This window comes from Akebia trifoliata, chromosome 10 (assembly GCF_017979445.1).
Source record: "Akebia trifoliata isolate Shusen 1 chromosome 10, ASM1797944v1, whole genome shotgun sequence".
NCBI lineage: Eukaryota > Viridiplantae > Streptophyta > Magnoliopsida > Ranunculales > Lardizabalaceae > Akebia > Akebia trifoliata.
In genome coordinates this window covers 28,411,147-28,428,414 of record NC_141384.1, presented here as the reverse complement: position 1 = coordinate 28,428,414, position 17,268 = coordinate 28,411,147, and the positions used below count along the sequence as shown (strand labels likewise).

Here is a 17,268-nt window from a genome sequence, read left to right as displayed (position 1 = left end):
TGGGCTCGAATGTTATCTCCAGCCCAATGGACTCTTGGGGTGTAGCATGGACAACACCCACTAGCTTGTCTACAGTCTACATCACCTTCTATGGCTTCTCAAAAGATTAGGACATGCCCTGACGAACTTAGGGCTAGCCCAACTAAAATAACCAACATGGGCTAGTATTTTTTACAGGCCCAGTTATGATTTAAACAAACTTATTATCAGTCATAGTGGGCTTGGGTAGTACACGAAATGGGTCCACCCATAATTGGGCCTTCATACATCCAGATCCAAATCTAACTTTTTTTTATTAAGTTATATATTTCATTAAAGTGTGTGTTTTCAAATATTTCCTAACTATCATTTGCTTTCCCCATTTTAGGGCGTTAACTTTACACATACTTTTAAATCATCTCAATTGATTTTTCATTAACTTATCATATATTGCGACTAATCCTAGATTCATCAAAACCTCCCAAAAAAAGGAGGTGATTACTATGATTTTAACACTTTATAGCAATCTTTTATGTTTTCTTAGCCATATTAGGGTTCATATTTTAAGTGGATTGGAACATGTCATGTCATCTTTCTCGGTGGATTCCATTTTATGAAGAATAATGATATTCTGATACCCCCCCCCTCTGACATACACACCCCTACGCCCTCATCACAGAATCGTAAAACATTTCATCGGGATACATAAAATCACAAATCTTTTTCTTGTGTATCTCGAGACAAATGGTCTATGGTTCTGTGATGGGGGCTTCAGATTATCACGACTCTTTTATGAATGTGTGTGGGCATGATCTATTAATGTCCCTTAGATCCATTAAAATCAATAACTAAATGAAGAAAAAATAATTATCAATTTAAAATATCTAAAATTACTTTTGGCATATCTTTTTTAGTATTCTAAAAGTAATACTCGAATGAAGATCAATTATAGTTTAAGTTGAAAGAAATATTTAAGTTGAAAATTCTAAAAAAGCAAGAGAACGATTAAAAAAAAAAGAATGTAAATAAAAATAGTGAAAATAGATATTAAACTCATTTTCGGAAGTAAAAACCTTAGTGGGTATGATATAAGACGGCCAAATCAGATAGATTCATAAATTACATATAAATCAACTATTACATGACGACGAAATAAGGGATCAAGTAATTAAAGTGACGAATCAACAAATTAATCTATGAATATGGTAAAATATTTACCCCTTCACCTTCAAAATTTTACTTTCTTTAATCCTCTTGTATCTCAAGAATAAGATAAAGATTTTAGGGAGGTTGAAGATGATGGGTTTTGGTAAGAAATCCGAAAACATTATTTTATATATTTTATTTAAAAAATTCCTATTTATTAACGAAACTTTCTCAAATTTATCCGAATTAAATCAATCGAATATTATTCGATTCTGAACTTTGTTACTCTGCTTCCCACGTGGCATTATCTGACTAGGCCAACAGAGGGGACAAATCTTTTATAAATATCAAAGTTATAATCAAATTGTAGGTCCCACAGTGGAGGCTGAGTGCTATTCAACGTCGAATTGATCACGCCATTAGTGACTCAGGGTTGGAATTATCAACAAAATATTATTTTATAATATTTTTGAAGTTTTTGGATCGCACACCATTTCATTAATTTGTGAACCACGTGCGAGAAGGTTTGCAAACATGTCTTAATCAAAATTCTAACAAAGACCTTCCAAACATGCCACGTGCGATTCTCATTGAATTTTCAGTCAAATAAACATAATAAATTAAATTTTGTAAATTTGAATTTTCCCATTTTGTCAAGGCCGGCTCTACTATAAGTCATGAGACATGTTAGGCAGTTGCCTAAGGCCCCACTCGAGATAAAATCCCCTAAAACTAAAAAATTGTTCATAGGTCCCCTTGAAGGGAAGTGGATCTTCTGTAGCACATGATTCCTGTAGCAACCACATCAACGATAGAAGAAGATCTCACAACTTAAAATCTGAGGAGAGGAGTAGTTGCTCATTTTTAATGACATGGATACTACATAATAAACTTTTTATTTTTATTTTTTATTTTTTAATCAAATCTAATTCATGATCGTAAGAGTTTGAGATGTTAAATTTTTTTTTTTTAAATACCTCTCTCATCATTTGAAATGTGATAGAGAGTTGCTACAGGAACCATGTGATACAGAGGATCTGCTTCCCCCTTGAAGTGTCGTCCAACACTAAAAGGTTTTTTTATTTTTTTTCTTTTGAAAGGCCGGGGGGAGGATTACTTTTTATAAGTTTTCATAAAGAAAAAAAAATTTGATCTTCACATTGGAAAAAATTTGTTAAGTCTCCCAAATTTTGAAAGTTAATGAAAAAATAGTAATTTTAACATACCCCATGATTTGGTGAATATTAGAAATACCGCCAAGTTTGAAACATACAAGAGTTCTTGATAGTCTAATATAAAAAATACTTATTTTACCATTGTCTTCAACCTCTAATCAAAGCCAGTTATTTTTCTTTTCAAAATTCATCATCATCAAGTTCTTCAATATTTATTGTGCTAGGAGGTGGTATGTGCAAATGCACGTGTATTATAACGTGAATACTAATGTGATTTTAGGGACATGAGAATAATGTGATTGCAATTTTATTGATCATTGACAAAAAAAAAAAAAAGACTTTGATAGAATGAAGTTTAAGTGTAAAGGTGGGGGGCATTTTTGGGATTCCAAATTTTAGTGTCCAACCACTTATATTCGGTCTTTTCTCATGAGCCGCGATTCAGAGTAGTGGTTCATTCCTATAACAACATGAAATGCCTACATGGCACGTTTTGATCGGAGATTAAACACATCAAACTGTGTGCAATGAAGAAAATATGCCATGTAGACATCTGATGTGTTCCATTAGGAGTCCAATGTGTTTTAAACTCGTATTAAAGTGTGCCACATGGACAATGTATTTTCTATTTTATAGAAACATGACACGTTACTTATTTCAATTCTTCTCATATAGCAGGAAAGACAGGTGATGTGACATCATTATATAGTAAATGATGTGGCAACATCAAACGACAAAAAAAAATAGAAGAAACCAACTAGCATTTTATGTAGGTAGAGGATAATTTTTAGTCTACTCAATTTTATTTTCAATTCATCGTTTTCAAACTAACACTAATCCTTTAAAGGAAACTCTAGATTTTTTTGAAATCCATTGAAAAAATATAATAAAATTAATTTCAATCTATTTAACTTTTTTTTTTTAGTCCATCATTTTGTATATTTCCTTAACCATTGTACAAATTCTTAAATTTTTCTATCCAATATTTCATCATTTTATCGTTCTGTTAAAATCCTATTTTGACTTGAGATTTGAAGGTTGAAGTACAAAGAATCTTAAGATTGAATATGAGGGTTAAAATTTTCATTGAAAGAAGTAGAAGTTGACCAGTTTTGAGAAAAAAAAAAAAATTTTAAGGGCTTTTGACTAGATGTTGAAGACGAGCGCATTTAGGTCATTTTCTATTAATAAATAAGCAGTTGAATTGAAAATGAATAGAAAATATGAATTATCTATGTAAAGAAAAAGTGTAAAAAAATAAAGACTTCACATTATCTCTAGATTCTATATTTAGTTGAAGTATACTTACTTTTAGGTATCCTTTGATTAATTATTTATTATATTACTTTAATGCTCTCTTATATACAAGTTATAAGTTAAAGAAATCCCCTAGTCGGATACAGAAGGTCCCTAAGATGCCCATCCCACCAAACTAAAAAATGATCAGATCCACAATGATGGACCCAAAATTGATGTCGGTACATCAAGCATCAGATAACCAATATCCATTTCGATATCATTATACAATAATATAGATACATGTGCATTTTCCTCTAATCTATCTAGTCATCAAATTTCACAAATGAGGTTAGAAAATTTCAAAACTAACACAATCGATAATTTTTTTTGATAACCAAGTATCCCTATAAACAATAGGCTGGATTCGTATATGAGCTTTTCCCAATCCATAGACCATGGTCTTGTCCAAACCTGCACATGACACACGCTAGGTAAGTGAGGGTCCACCTCACGGTTGGCCTTAATGAATTAATGCTCATACTAGATATCAGACTCACGACCTACAAACATTTCATCGCTTGTCAGTTCGAAATTGCCATCGAGCCAATCCCTCGGGGTTAAAACGATAACTTCTTTTAATTAGATGCTAATAGTTTTCGTGGATGATTGAAATTGAGGATTTCTTTTCTGGTACCAGAATCAACTAAAAATAATAATCAATCCAATTGATTTTTTATGGATATGTTGATCATCAAACATGATATAGTCAGTTGGGACGTCTTTATTATCAAAATTATAATAAAAATATTTTTAACTTATTCTAATTAGATAATTAGTATAAACTATATTAAAAATCAAGTTGGCCACACTTTAAACACATTAAATTTCTCATTATTTATTTCAAAATAAATTAATGATCTTAAACTTGATGACAAAATAATATGTAGTTTTCCAATGAGAATCAGCCATTAATAAATACTAAAGGTCAAAGTATTATTAGGACCTCTTTGGAAATAAGTTGTACAAGTTGGCAGCTATGTTTGTTGTCGGTGGAAGTTGGAGTTGGAGTCATATATGGTAACTGAGCAGTTTAAAATTTTGATAAAATCTATAGTTTCATTCATTAAAGAGTTCTGATAAAATGACTCGCGAGGTGGCATACTCAATCGAGTCACTGACGTGAACAAGTTTGGAAACCATAGATCTTTCCGCCTTGGGATATAGGGCTCCCTTAGGAGACACTTTTTTATGGGGAAATGCAATAGTGTAGATTAAGGCGTGCAGATCTACGATTCCGAACTTGTCACATTAGTGAGTCGATTGACTAAGCCACCTAGCGAGTCATTTTATCATGACTCTTCGTTAAATTCTACCATGAGTGTCAATGGGAACTAAATCAAAATCATAATCATAATTCCTGATTTTATTTTATTTTTTTGAAATTGATAGTATGGTCTCTTGAATCATTTAAGGAGAATTTTTTTGAAATTTCGAGTTCTCTTTTGATTATTTTGAGAATTGAAACTAATAAAATTTTATGGTTCTAGTTTTGGTTCTTTTAGAAACCGAATCAAAATCAACCATTGAGGAGAATTGATCCCATGACCTAGGCTCAAGTCCAGATGAACTCATCTTCAATTGCTTTTCTAGTTAATAAGAGCTAAATAAATAAAAATTTTGCTTACCTACAAAATAGATGGGGGGTTTGGCTTAGGGTCAACTAAGCTAGGGCTGGCCACAAGTTGGTTGGATATCAAATCAATAGCACTCCAATACCGATATGAAAAATTTTAAATTTGTACTCAATTCAATCGGATTAATGAATATGTGAATCAACTCTGATCCGTCTCGTTTTCATTTCATCACCCTTAATGCGAAACCAATCCAATCTGATCCGGACAAATGCTTTATTTTCAAAGAATAATGTTGAAGTGACCTCAGGCTAGAACCTCATATCGTACTTCTTGACGAAAAAGTGTATGAAAACCATATAAACTTTTAATCAAGGTACGAATGAAAAAACATCTATGGCTCATATCCACTCTTACATGAAGAAGTGTGATATGAGGTTCCAGCCTGAGGTCACTCTAGCACGACTCATTTTCAAATTATCAAGCCTTGCTCGATGATAAATGTAATCAAACAACTTCGTAATAAAAAATTCAACTAGTCGACTGAGTTGATGAGTTAAGTTACTTCCATCTATTTTTGGAGCCAAATCACCTCGATTTCAATTGAGTTGATTCGGCCGAGTTTCAAAATTATTTTTTTAATAAAGACGTCAAATATGCATCGTGGGAAAGTCTTAGGGGCCATTGACCTTATGAATATTTTGCTCATCTTATAGGCTCATACAAATTAAAATAAAAATCAGCATTATTGGTTACTTGCACTCATTGGTTTCAAATTATTTTTAAGTATATATTTATATAAATCTCAACATCATTAATCAATTTGATTTTGATGGATAGGTCCATTATTAAACATCCATATCATGGTTAATACATCTTTATCAAAATCAATTACCCATAAAAGAATCTTCTTTTTTTTTTAATTCTTAAAATATATTATTCCCTATTTTTGGAAATTATATATATATATACACACATATACATATAACATTGACAAAAAAAAAACTCTATTACATTTGAGATTAATTAGAAAATTTCTACATTCAAAATTGAAGTTGCAATTCGCTTACCCTTGAAAAATCCTTTTTTAAGTTGTATTTGGATTGAGAGAAATGGAAAGTAGAAAAGAGAAAATAAATGAGTTTCTCTCCACTTTTCTTGTTTTGATTGTTAAGTGGGGAGAGAAGAGAAAATAATTGGAGAGAAAAATAGGTGAGTTTTTTTTCTGTTCAAAAGTGGAGAGATGAGGAGAGAAATGGAGAAAAAATCTTTTAAATTATTTTATAATTTCAACTCTGCCCTAGATCTCTTTTAAGATATTTTAAAATTTTAAAATTATCCCCAATTCTCTCCTATCAATCCAAACATGGTTGGAGAGAAATTAAGGTTCTCTTCTCTTCTCTTCTCTTAATGAGTTTCTCTTCTCTCCACTTCTCTCAATCCAAACATAGCTTAAGGAATTACATACGGCTCTCCTCTTATGGGTAGGAGTTATAACTTCTTATTAAGTGAGAGTTGATGACTCACCCTAAGTTCAATATAAGAAGTCAAATGATGATGATGAAATCTAACTATATTTAGATATATTGATGGAAACATGAATCCGACGTATTGTGGAATATGTTTTACTCTCCAAACGATAAATAGAGAAATCATACTAGTTGTCGATAAATCTACACCACTTGATCTTTGTGGCCCTGAAGTTTATTTAAGGATTTACAATGCCCATTGAAAAAATAACTTAAATTGATAAATATTGAAATTAAAGTTTTATGCAATTCTAAACGAATTCGCATTGGTAACAAAACAATAATTAACTCGCAGAAGTTGAACTTCATATCTCGAACTCTCAAGAGTAAAACTCTACGATTTAAGCAAATCATATTTCTTTTATTTAGTTACTCTATAGATCTATTATTTTTAGTTACTAATAATTTTCTTGAACAAATTAAGTGGAACAAAACCAACCTCAAGTATTTGTATTAAGGCACTATCGATTTACTGTTCATATTTTATAAATAATTAAATATACACTACATGAAAATTGGAAAATTCTACGGACTAACGACCTCAAATTTTAAAAATCAAATTTTGACAAATCACAGTCGTTAAAAATTTTTTAAGTTCTTATATTTGACAATTCAAAGCTGTTGAATTTCTCTCATCCTTCATTAATTTGACCCATCGAGAGAAGAAAAAATAATCAACGTCATGATCAATCAAATTTTGTGAAATTTGACTATCTTGATCCATCAAATATGAGATTTTTTTTTTTTTTTGTCTTCTTATAGTCACATCAAATGGTATCACGTGGCACACTTGGGCCCATCACCTCATGACACTGTTAGAAATAATCACCCATGAGGTTTGATCTTATTTGTCCTTAATGATCAGTGAGGCCACCTGATCAAAAGCATTCCCACGTGGCAGTGTTTGGGGGAGGCTGATAGGCTGGGAATATATTTGTGATCAACAACAATGGCAGAACCAATTGTAGGCCCCACTATTAATATATAAAAATAGGGGCGGCTTCTAGAGGGGTTTATATGTTCGAACATCAATGGAGCACTCCAATAGAGACTGACTTCTTGAACGGTCGACTGTTCTTACTTTTAGACTTTTAGCTCAGACCTCACTATAACCGAGTCATTGAGTCCATATTTCCTCAAACCATGTCAAGTGGGATACTATTTGAGTCTATTTTCATGAATATTTGGCCCACAGAGTGAACCTAACCACAATAAATCAGCATAATTAATAGCTTATGTTAATTAGTTTTATATCATTTTTGTTGATTTCTATCGATCAATTAATTTATTTTATTTTTATCAACGTCATCAATTGATTTTTAGTCTTGTAGTCTGACCTTATCTAATATCCCTATCAGGCCTAAGTCGGCTAAGTCCAAACTCGGTCCTAGTCGATTGGTGTGATTTTCAATTTTTATTTTTTTTAAAAGGTGCGCTTTTGTTACCACACCAATTCATACGTAAATTACTAAAGAATTGCACAGAGTTGGTGTGGCTTTAATAAAAGTTGGTGTGGCAATAGTACCTCTAAAAATATTAGAATTATGCATTTTTTTTAAAAATTATTTGGTAGTCATTCGGTATTATTTTCACCACAATAAATTTTCAATCTTAATTGTAATTTAAAGAATAATTAGATATAAGAGTAAATTTATTATTTAATAATATATTTTATTATAAAATCGTATATCTAAGCATACATAATTTACATATGTATATTCCCTTGGATTTGATAGGTAGAATTTTTTTCAGTCCAATCCTACCTTCGTCTGCTCAAGATTAAAATCTTAACCCTTGTTTTTCTCACCCATCTGATCCATTAACCCATCATGACCAATCAATTTGATGTATTTGGATTGTCAATGTCATTTAATAAGATTAAAAATACATTTAGTACAATTTATGGAGCTCATGTGAGACTTTCCATCTATAATTAAAATAAAAATAAATTAACTACTGTAAATCATTCCTAAGTTATACCCCTTTTGAGATGTATTAAATTTCTCATTACTCATTTAAAAATGAATTAATGTTCTAAAACTTGAGGAGAATGGGATTTGGGGTTCCATGCCCCAAGTAATGGAACCGACCATTAACAAATATAAAATGTATTATAAATTGCAAAGAAAGTAAGTCTGAGTTGGCGACAACTCTTCTCATTTGACTGCAAATGCTTGTCATGTGGTTTTTAAAAGTTGACTCTCTCTAAAATAAAGTTAAAGTTGGTTAACTTCAAATATAACTTGGATCCTTGAAAAAGCCATTGATTTTTATAGAATCCTTGATTCAATCGATGAATAATCAATTATTGTGAGTCATTTTAAAATATAAAATTTTGAATTATTTTCTTTTCAAGTTAATATATAATTTTGAGAATAGAATATATCTTTTTATTATAAAAAGATTCTTTAATATCCACAACGGGTTTGCTTAGATGGTAAGAAGCGATTGAGTGCATTGCCTAGGTCGTGACTTTGAATCTCTATATGTACCCTCCATAAAAAAAATTGGTTATGTTTAACTGGTTTCACGTAATAGGGTGGGATGGTGCATGCACGTTAGTCCTGTTGGATAAGATTGATTGTTTGGGTTTGGCGAAGTTCCATGGATCAAAAAAGTTTCTTTAATATTAAAAAACTTTAATAATTCATACTAAATATTTTTGTCCAATATTGAGCGAAAGGTTTCAAGAATTGGATCCCGTCGTAAGATTCAAGCAATGAAATTAGTTCCAAAATAATATGGGGTGAATATCGACGTCATTTGTTTAGATAAATTATATTACCACACCATTTCTGTTATTATACATGTTAATCGATGGTCGAGGTTCTCCATCAGACAGTTGAGATTAGTGGAAAAATATAGATTTCCTAGAGATCAACAAATGTTCTAGAGATTAGTATTAATTTATATATATATTTCTTGGGAATCCCTAACATCTCTCGATCAGTATGACGGAGGACCACAACTTCCCTTAATAAAATTATGTATGACACCCTAAAATTATAGAGACACATCATTGAATTGAAAAGCCAAAAATGTAGACATCTAAAATCGGTGACAATAAAAGTAACAAAGCGTGTGCACACGCACAAACACAAACACACGTTATTTAATTGAATGACTCCCTTTTAATCAGAGCATGTATAAAATAATACACAAAGTTGTTATCGTCAGCGATAATCGATTATTTATTTTTGTTCGTGTAGTGAACATCCAATCAACGATAATCGAGTAATTAATATCATTGATTGGAGTATTAGGGAACAATTTGGTGTGGCAATATCATTATATATGAATTTTTCATGATTGCATGAAAGTGGTTTTTCTCCAAATGTTACTCTTTTGGATAGCTAATAAATCCAAAGGAATAATATTTGAAAAAATATATAAGAGTTTTAAAGTTCTCCAAACACTTCCCAACCACAAGTTTCTAAACATGTGGCCTCCTACATTTTGTTTATTTTTTTCTTTGAAAAAATTGTATCGAAATTGACTTTCTCTCTTTAAATTTTTTTTTTATTTGTCATAATATCTTTCCTAAAAATAAAGAAAGATGGACCATCCTCTTGGTGAGATCATTTTAATAATAATCATTAATATTAATAATTTTGTATTAATTTATATCATTTAATTGTAATAATAATAATAATATTGTTATTATTCATAAAATCAACTTAATTGATGTGGCTATTTGAGAACCATGTGCACCCTTTACACCTACACCCAAATTTCGATAAATTTATCAAGATGTCATATTTAATGTCATAGCTTGTCGAGTTGAGCCAATCTCTAAATAAAACTTGACACGTATTGGCCTCTTCACCAGTTAGACGAAACATGGTCACTTTACTAAGTTAGATTATTGAATTTTTCCCAAATATCCTAAAATCCCTCGTAACTAAACGAGGAGAATTCTTTTACTCACAAGACTCTTCGCGACATAACACGTAAAGCCTCAACGACTATGTTGTTTTGTAAATTGGGAATGCCCTTGATACATGCAGGGTCATTGGTTAATCCTGAACCCTATGATTGTTGTGAGCAAAGATTTTTTTTCTACAATGAGCACATCTTGTGAAAAAACGAAGTAGTAAAGAAAATAAAAAATCGCACACAACATAAGAATTTATGTGGTTTGACAATGTGCTTCAGTCCACAGATCATATAAAAAATAATAACTATTTTTCTTTTTTTTTTAAGTTTACAATCCTAGAGATCTTTATTTAAAAAATCAAGAGTTGTTAAATACATCTATCTCCCCAAATATAGAAATTCCTATAAAGAGACTAAACCCTACAACCCCTCTTAACTCAGTGTACAACCAACAAAATACAAGACATTTACACAACACTTCTAACATTGTCCATCGATCGACCACAATGATCTCAATATTAGTTTGAGATCACTTTCGATTGAATTGGTAGGCCTCTAAGTTCCGTAGATTTAAAACATGGACCCAAATCAGAACAAGAAAGTTTCACATTGGCCCATGTAGTAGGTTTGGGAATGGTTTAAAAGTCAATTATGGGGGAAAACAAATGAAGTTTACTAACTAATGATGAAGCCCTTCAAATGGGTTGGAATTAAAAGAAAGAACTGACGTTACATAGGATATCCTACTTTGGTAAGTGGGCCCTACTTGAAAGCTCATATAAACCGTGTGTGGCATTAACCGTACTTACCAACCCTTCTCTTTACCTAACTCACGTTGTTGGCGTTACCACCAATGTAACCATTGTCCAGAGGAATGATCTAGTGCTACGTATTCGTATCAAACCTCAGAATTAAGTGGGTCCAGCTCTAGGATTGGCCCATTTGCTAGAATAATATAATTAAATTAACTGGTGGTTGGTTCAAGTTTAGAATCGGTATCAATTCTAAAAATCGTTCGAGATTGAGATGACTCGGCTGACTCATCTTGTTATTGAGCAAAATTTTAACCTTAATGCTAACTCAACAAAAATCCTATGTGATTTGTTTGAGCTCAAGTTCTGAATCGGCATCAATTCTTAAAAAATTGTCCAAAATCAATGACTCATCTTGATATCGTGCAAAATGACAAAGACCATAAATAACTTGTCTGAGTTGGGTCAATAAAACTCGATCAAATCATTCGAGATTTATATATATATATTTGGAATTTTTCCCTCTGGGAATCCTAGATTTTTCTCTCGGGATACATGCTATGCATCCCTATAAACATGTGCAACTATGTATCTCGAGGGAAAAAATCTATGATTTTTGCACATGCTACTTCAGTGAGTTTTGGAATTATTCTGTCAAATTGAATTAGAAAATCAAAACTCAATTAATCAATTCTAATATATATATATAAAGATAAAGATACGATAAAAGTTATGGTCGGGCATCTTATAATTTAATTTATTAATTATTTAAATACAAATATATATTTAATAAATAATTATATTATTTAAGAGAACTACACGTCAACTCTTACTTATTACATTCCAATTAAAAATAAAAATAAAAATAAGAAAATAATTGCAAATAAGTAAAAGTGGGAGTGCGAATAGAGACTCTCTCTCTCTCTCTCTCTCTTTATTTTTCTAAATTTTTATTTTTTAGATTTAAGATATTTTATATGAGCCTAATCATAATCGTAAACAATTATTAAAATTATTTGAATAAGTGTTATAATATTTTGTAACGTTGATATAATAGTTTAATGGAGTGTTTTGATTTTTAATTTGGGTGCCATAAATAATTTAAAAGTTGGGCATCAATAGCAAGCAGCTCTCTTGTTTTTCGCTCACGAGATGACTCGGGAGAGTCAACTCGATATCCGTGGGTGTCATTAAGTTATATTAATGATCAACAGTAAATAATCTCTCAACTCTACTACTCTTGTGAAAGAATCTCCGTAAATGATCCAGTACATCTCACCTATATGTAACTTATATATGTTGATTTGGTGGGCCACTAATTCTAAATAACCTTCTCTTTCTCTCTCTCTCTCTCTCTCTCTCTCTTTTCCCCCTTGAAAGCCTCTTCTTCTTTCAGAAGCTGACATCAGAAACAAATTCTCTCTCTCTCTCTCTCTCTCTCTCTCTGTGATTCCTTTCTTCTTCCTTTGAAAAATCTCTTTAATTATTCCTCTAAAACAATGGCAACATAGACACAGTGATTCTATCTCTTCTTCGAGTTTGTTTGATTTATTTTAGTTTGATCAGACGGTCGTGAAGAGAGAACAGAGACAGAGAGATGAAGAACGGAGAGCAGTCTCGGTCTCTTTTTGGGATTTCTCTGTCTGATAAACCGATTTGGCAACAATTTCTCATCTGTTCTTCTGGGTTCTTCTTCGGTTACCTCGTTAATGGCGTCTGCGAGGTCTCTCTCTCTCTCTCTCTACATATTCTTAAAAATCGTCGTTTTGGGTTTGTTCTTGAATCTCTAACGAACTCGCATTTTTTTGCTTCGTTAATTTTGCTGGGTTTGCTCTGTTATTAAGTTGTTATATCTTACTTTTTCTTCTTCTTCTTCGGGTTTCTTAATGTGTTTTTCATTTGCATGAATAGTTCTTCTGTGTCTTATTTATTTATTTAGGGAAAAATATTGGAATCTGAACTTTTCTCGGTTTCTGGAGACGATTTGCAGACTGATGTGATGGAATCTCTTCTGGATTTTTTTTCTGCTTGTGATGTTTTTTATCACTTATGTTTAATGTCCTAAAAAGCTTGATAAATTAGGGGGTTTTTTTTCTAAATATTGGTGTTACAGATTCTTTTAGTTCACTGTTATATTGTTCTTGGCTAACTCTTTGAATCTTTTTAGAAGAAATTTCATCAAGTTAGAATTTTTCTCTCTAAAATGCTCTAAAAAAGCTTATAATCAAATTGCCCTAAAAATTCATGAACTGAAATTAAGATTTTTTATCTTTAATTCTTTAGTCCTCAATTAGGGATTTTGATTTTGATTTTTTACTCTCTGTAATTGATTCCTGACTTATTGTTTCATCCTTATTTCAGGAATACGTGTATAATCGTCTCCAATTCAGGTTGGCTGACCTTCTCATCTACCCAAAATTTCATTTTTTTTTCTTCTTCTTGGTTCTTGTTTTTCTGATGAAATTGGGTTTACTTGTTTCTTGCAGCTATGGTTGGTACTTCACCTTTGTCCAAGGCTTTGTCTATTTGGTACTAATTTACTTTCAAGGCTTCACCACCAAACAAATGGTGAACCCTTGGAAGACTTATGTGAAACTCTCCGCCGTTCTTATGGGTTCCCATGGTCTAACCAAAGGGTCTCTCGCTTTTCTTAATTATCCGGCACAGCTCATGTTCAAATCCACCAAGGTAAACTATGTCTACCATTCTCTGCTTCTGATTATAGTAGTAATCGAATTTCCACATTCTGTTTTATTAATGTTGTCGAAGCTCTAACCAGATTGATTTGATTCCAATTGAACCCAAATCAATTTTGCAAATTTATGAACTATGAATTGCTCATCACCGTAATATATATAACTGTGGATTCAATCTGGATGCCATGGGTGCTTTTCGAATATTAAAATTATAAACTTGAATGGTTTGCTTCGATGAATTGTTGTTTTGGAGAAATCTGTAAAACCACCCAGTTCTAATTTTATCGAACTTAGCCCAAATCAACCATAGTTTCTTCCTATTTATGAGTTTTTACAATGTGGGTGATCCAGGTTATGCTTGTAACGGTGACAAATTGTTATTTTGGAGAAGTCCTTGAAACTACCAAATTCTAATTTTATAGAATTTAGCCCAAATTGGCCATTCTTTCTTCAAATTTACGAGTTTTTGTGATGTGGGTAATCCAGTTTTTGTTTGTAACAGTTATGAATTGTCATTTAGGATTAGTCCCCGAAACTACCCAATCCAAATTTTATAGAATTTAGTCCAAATTGGCCATTGTTTCTTCCAATTTACGAGTTTTTACAATGTGGTTGATCCAGGTTTTGCCTGTAATGGTAATGGGAGCCTTCATTCCTGGTCTACGACGGAAATACCCAATCCACGAATACCTTTCGGCTCTACTCCTTGTCGTGGGTCTCATCCTTTTCACCTTAGCGGACGCTCACACATCTCCTAACTTCAGCGTGATAGGCGTTGTGATGATATCGGGTGCTCTAGTCATGGATTCCTTTCTTGGTAATTTACAAGAAGCAATCTTTACCATGAATCCTGAAACAACACAGGTGTGATCAACGTTTCCTCTTTGTATGCCTTTATACATGTGTGTTTAAATGTAAAATGGGATCATAAAAAATGTGAATTTTTACTTAATTTTCTCCTAAAAAACACACAGATGGAGATGTTGTTTTGTTCAACTGTTGTTGGGTTGCCTTTCTTGATTCCACCCATGCTTTTGACTGGAGAGCTGTTTAAGGCCTGGACTGCATGTTATCAGGTAAAAGGAGATGATCTTTTATTCCCCCATTTTTTTGTTTTTTAGTCACCAAGTTATTTGTTAAAAATAGCAGATTTTTCTTTGTGACCTGTTTGGGACTTGTGGGTAATTAATGAAAAGTGGGTGCGTGTGTGCCGTACACTAACTCTCAAAGTGATGCGTATCGTGCGTACTACGCATATCCAAAGCTTATTGGAGTAATAGATGGAAGGTTCGTTAGTTGACTGTTGACCTTTTCTTCATTTAATATTTGCTCTTCTTTGGGCAATTTGGTAAATTTATTCATGAAGCTGGTGTGGCTCAATATTTTATTCTTGGGGTAATTTTGAGGTATCCCTTGGACTTATGGTCTTTTTTTTTTGTTGGCAAGTGGTTGAGGGTTGTAGTATTTAGCTCATTAGCCTCTCATAGAAGACCATGGTCCAGGGATATGTCATCAGTTTGCAACCAGAGGTGGGGCACCTCAAATATTCACTAAAGGCTGAAGGGTCATATCTAAATTACCCTATATAATATTCACTTTGATCTGTCGAGGTTTATAGATGGGTTTAGGATGACTGATTCTCATGGTTTTAAATTTCATCCGAGACCGAGATGACTCGTCCGATAAGTCTCAGTATCGTCCACCAACGAGACGGATAGATAAGTCAAAAGTATAGGATGAGATTTAAAACCACGGTTCATTTTTCTCATTGTTGAACGAGACGTCTCAAACGTATCGGAAAATTCATTAAGACAACTCGGTCTTCTTCATGGACGAGACGTCAACAAGAGTTTAAAAACCATGCCAATTTTATCATGTTATTGGACCCCATTGGTTTTATTTTGAAATTTCATTAGGTCTGGATCTAGTAGGCCTAATATTGGATCAGCTATGATCAATAATGATCCAATTTTATTTTTATTTTTGATGCAGCATCCTTATGTATATGGGGTACTAGTGTTCGAAGCAATGGCCACATTCGTCGGCCAAGTATCCGTTTTGTCCCTAATTGCCCTCTTTGGTGCTGCAACCACAGCCATGGTACATTTCTTCATATTTTTTTTTACATGTTAAATATTCTATTTGTAAATTTATATAAGTAGTGAGTTTGGGTTTTATATTTTGATTTTTAACATTGAAATTAAATATAAAACACAGATTACAACGGCAAGAAAGGCGGTAACGTTACTATTATCGTACATGATATTCACGAAGCCATTAACGGAACAACATGGAACTGGACTACTTCTCATAGCCATGGGGATTGTGTTGAAGATGTTGCCAGATAACCAAAACAAAGTCCCAAATAGAACCAACAAGAACAACTCTATAAAGTCTTTTAAAGAAGAGAAGACTCAAGTTGGAAATAATGAAGAAGAGAGGCCCTTAGTCTGAAAATGTAACTTTTTTTTTTCTTCTTTTTTTAATTTGTGGCTAGAAAAAAAAAATTGAGAGAAAGAAAGGAGGGCGATTGAGGTGTTTTTGAGGTCTCACGTGTTTCAGACCTAAAAGGTTGCTGTTGGATGGGAAAAGATTTAATTTCTTTTTTACAAATAAAAAAAAGTTCAATGTAAAAGTTGTTTCCTTGGAAAATATTTGCCTTTTTTTTATGTTTTTGTTGTCTCTTTCAGAAATTAGAAGCTAACATAAACAATTTTTTGTGTAAATTGAGGATGTTTGGTAACTAGTTTGAAGTTGTAAATAACTTGAGCATAATCAAGTTGGCATCAAATGTCCTTAAAAGGTGATTTTCAATAATTATGATTGAAAATTGATCAAAAATTGAAAATGATATTAAACCCATTTCTTGTGATTTTGAAATCTATTTATTATAAATAGTTAAATACTATAGTAAAATGATATTTTTCTATCTTAAGTGTAGAAATCAGACAAGTAAAAGGAGATTATGATTCTCAAATTGATTCTCAAAGGTAGTAAAACTGAAATAAGATTTTGCTTTCTGAAAATCACTTTTTATAAATTGAAACTTAGGATATGTTTGATTGCATGGAAAGTCATTTTCCATGGAATTTGAAATCCATGAAAATTTAGTTGTGGAAAATAGGTAGGGTTGGAAAATCAAATTCCATTGTTTGATTTCACTTGGATAAAATCATGAAAAAATATGAGAAAAAAGAAGAAGAGGAGAAGGAGGAAGAAGATGAGTGGAGGGGGAGAGGAAGAAG

General features: G+C 32.1%; 1 protein-coding gene across 1 annotated transcript; it reads left to right on the top strand.

The window, feature by feature from the left end:
- Positions 1-12,694: 12,694 nt before the first annotated feature.
- LOC147393608 (UDP-galactose/UDP-glucose transporter 2-like) lies at positions 12,695-16,675 on the top strand. The gene is made up of 7 exons (XM_086456520.1): positions 12,695-13,050; positions 13,689-13,717; positions 13,814-14,015; positions 14,645-14,887; positions 14,998-15,099; positions 16,016-16,123; positions 16,241-16,675. Exons 1-7 carry the CDS (start codon positions 12,925-12,927, stop codon positions 16,475-16,477), a joined length of 1,047 nt encoding a protein of 348 aa, XP_086312646.1. The 5' UTR covers positions 12,695-12,924; the 3' UTR covers positions 16,478-16,675.
- The last annotated feature ends 593 nt before the right edge of the window (positions 16,676-17,268 follow it).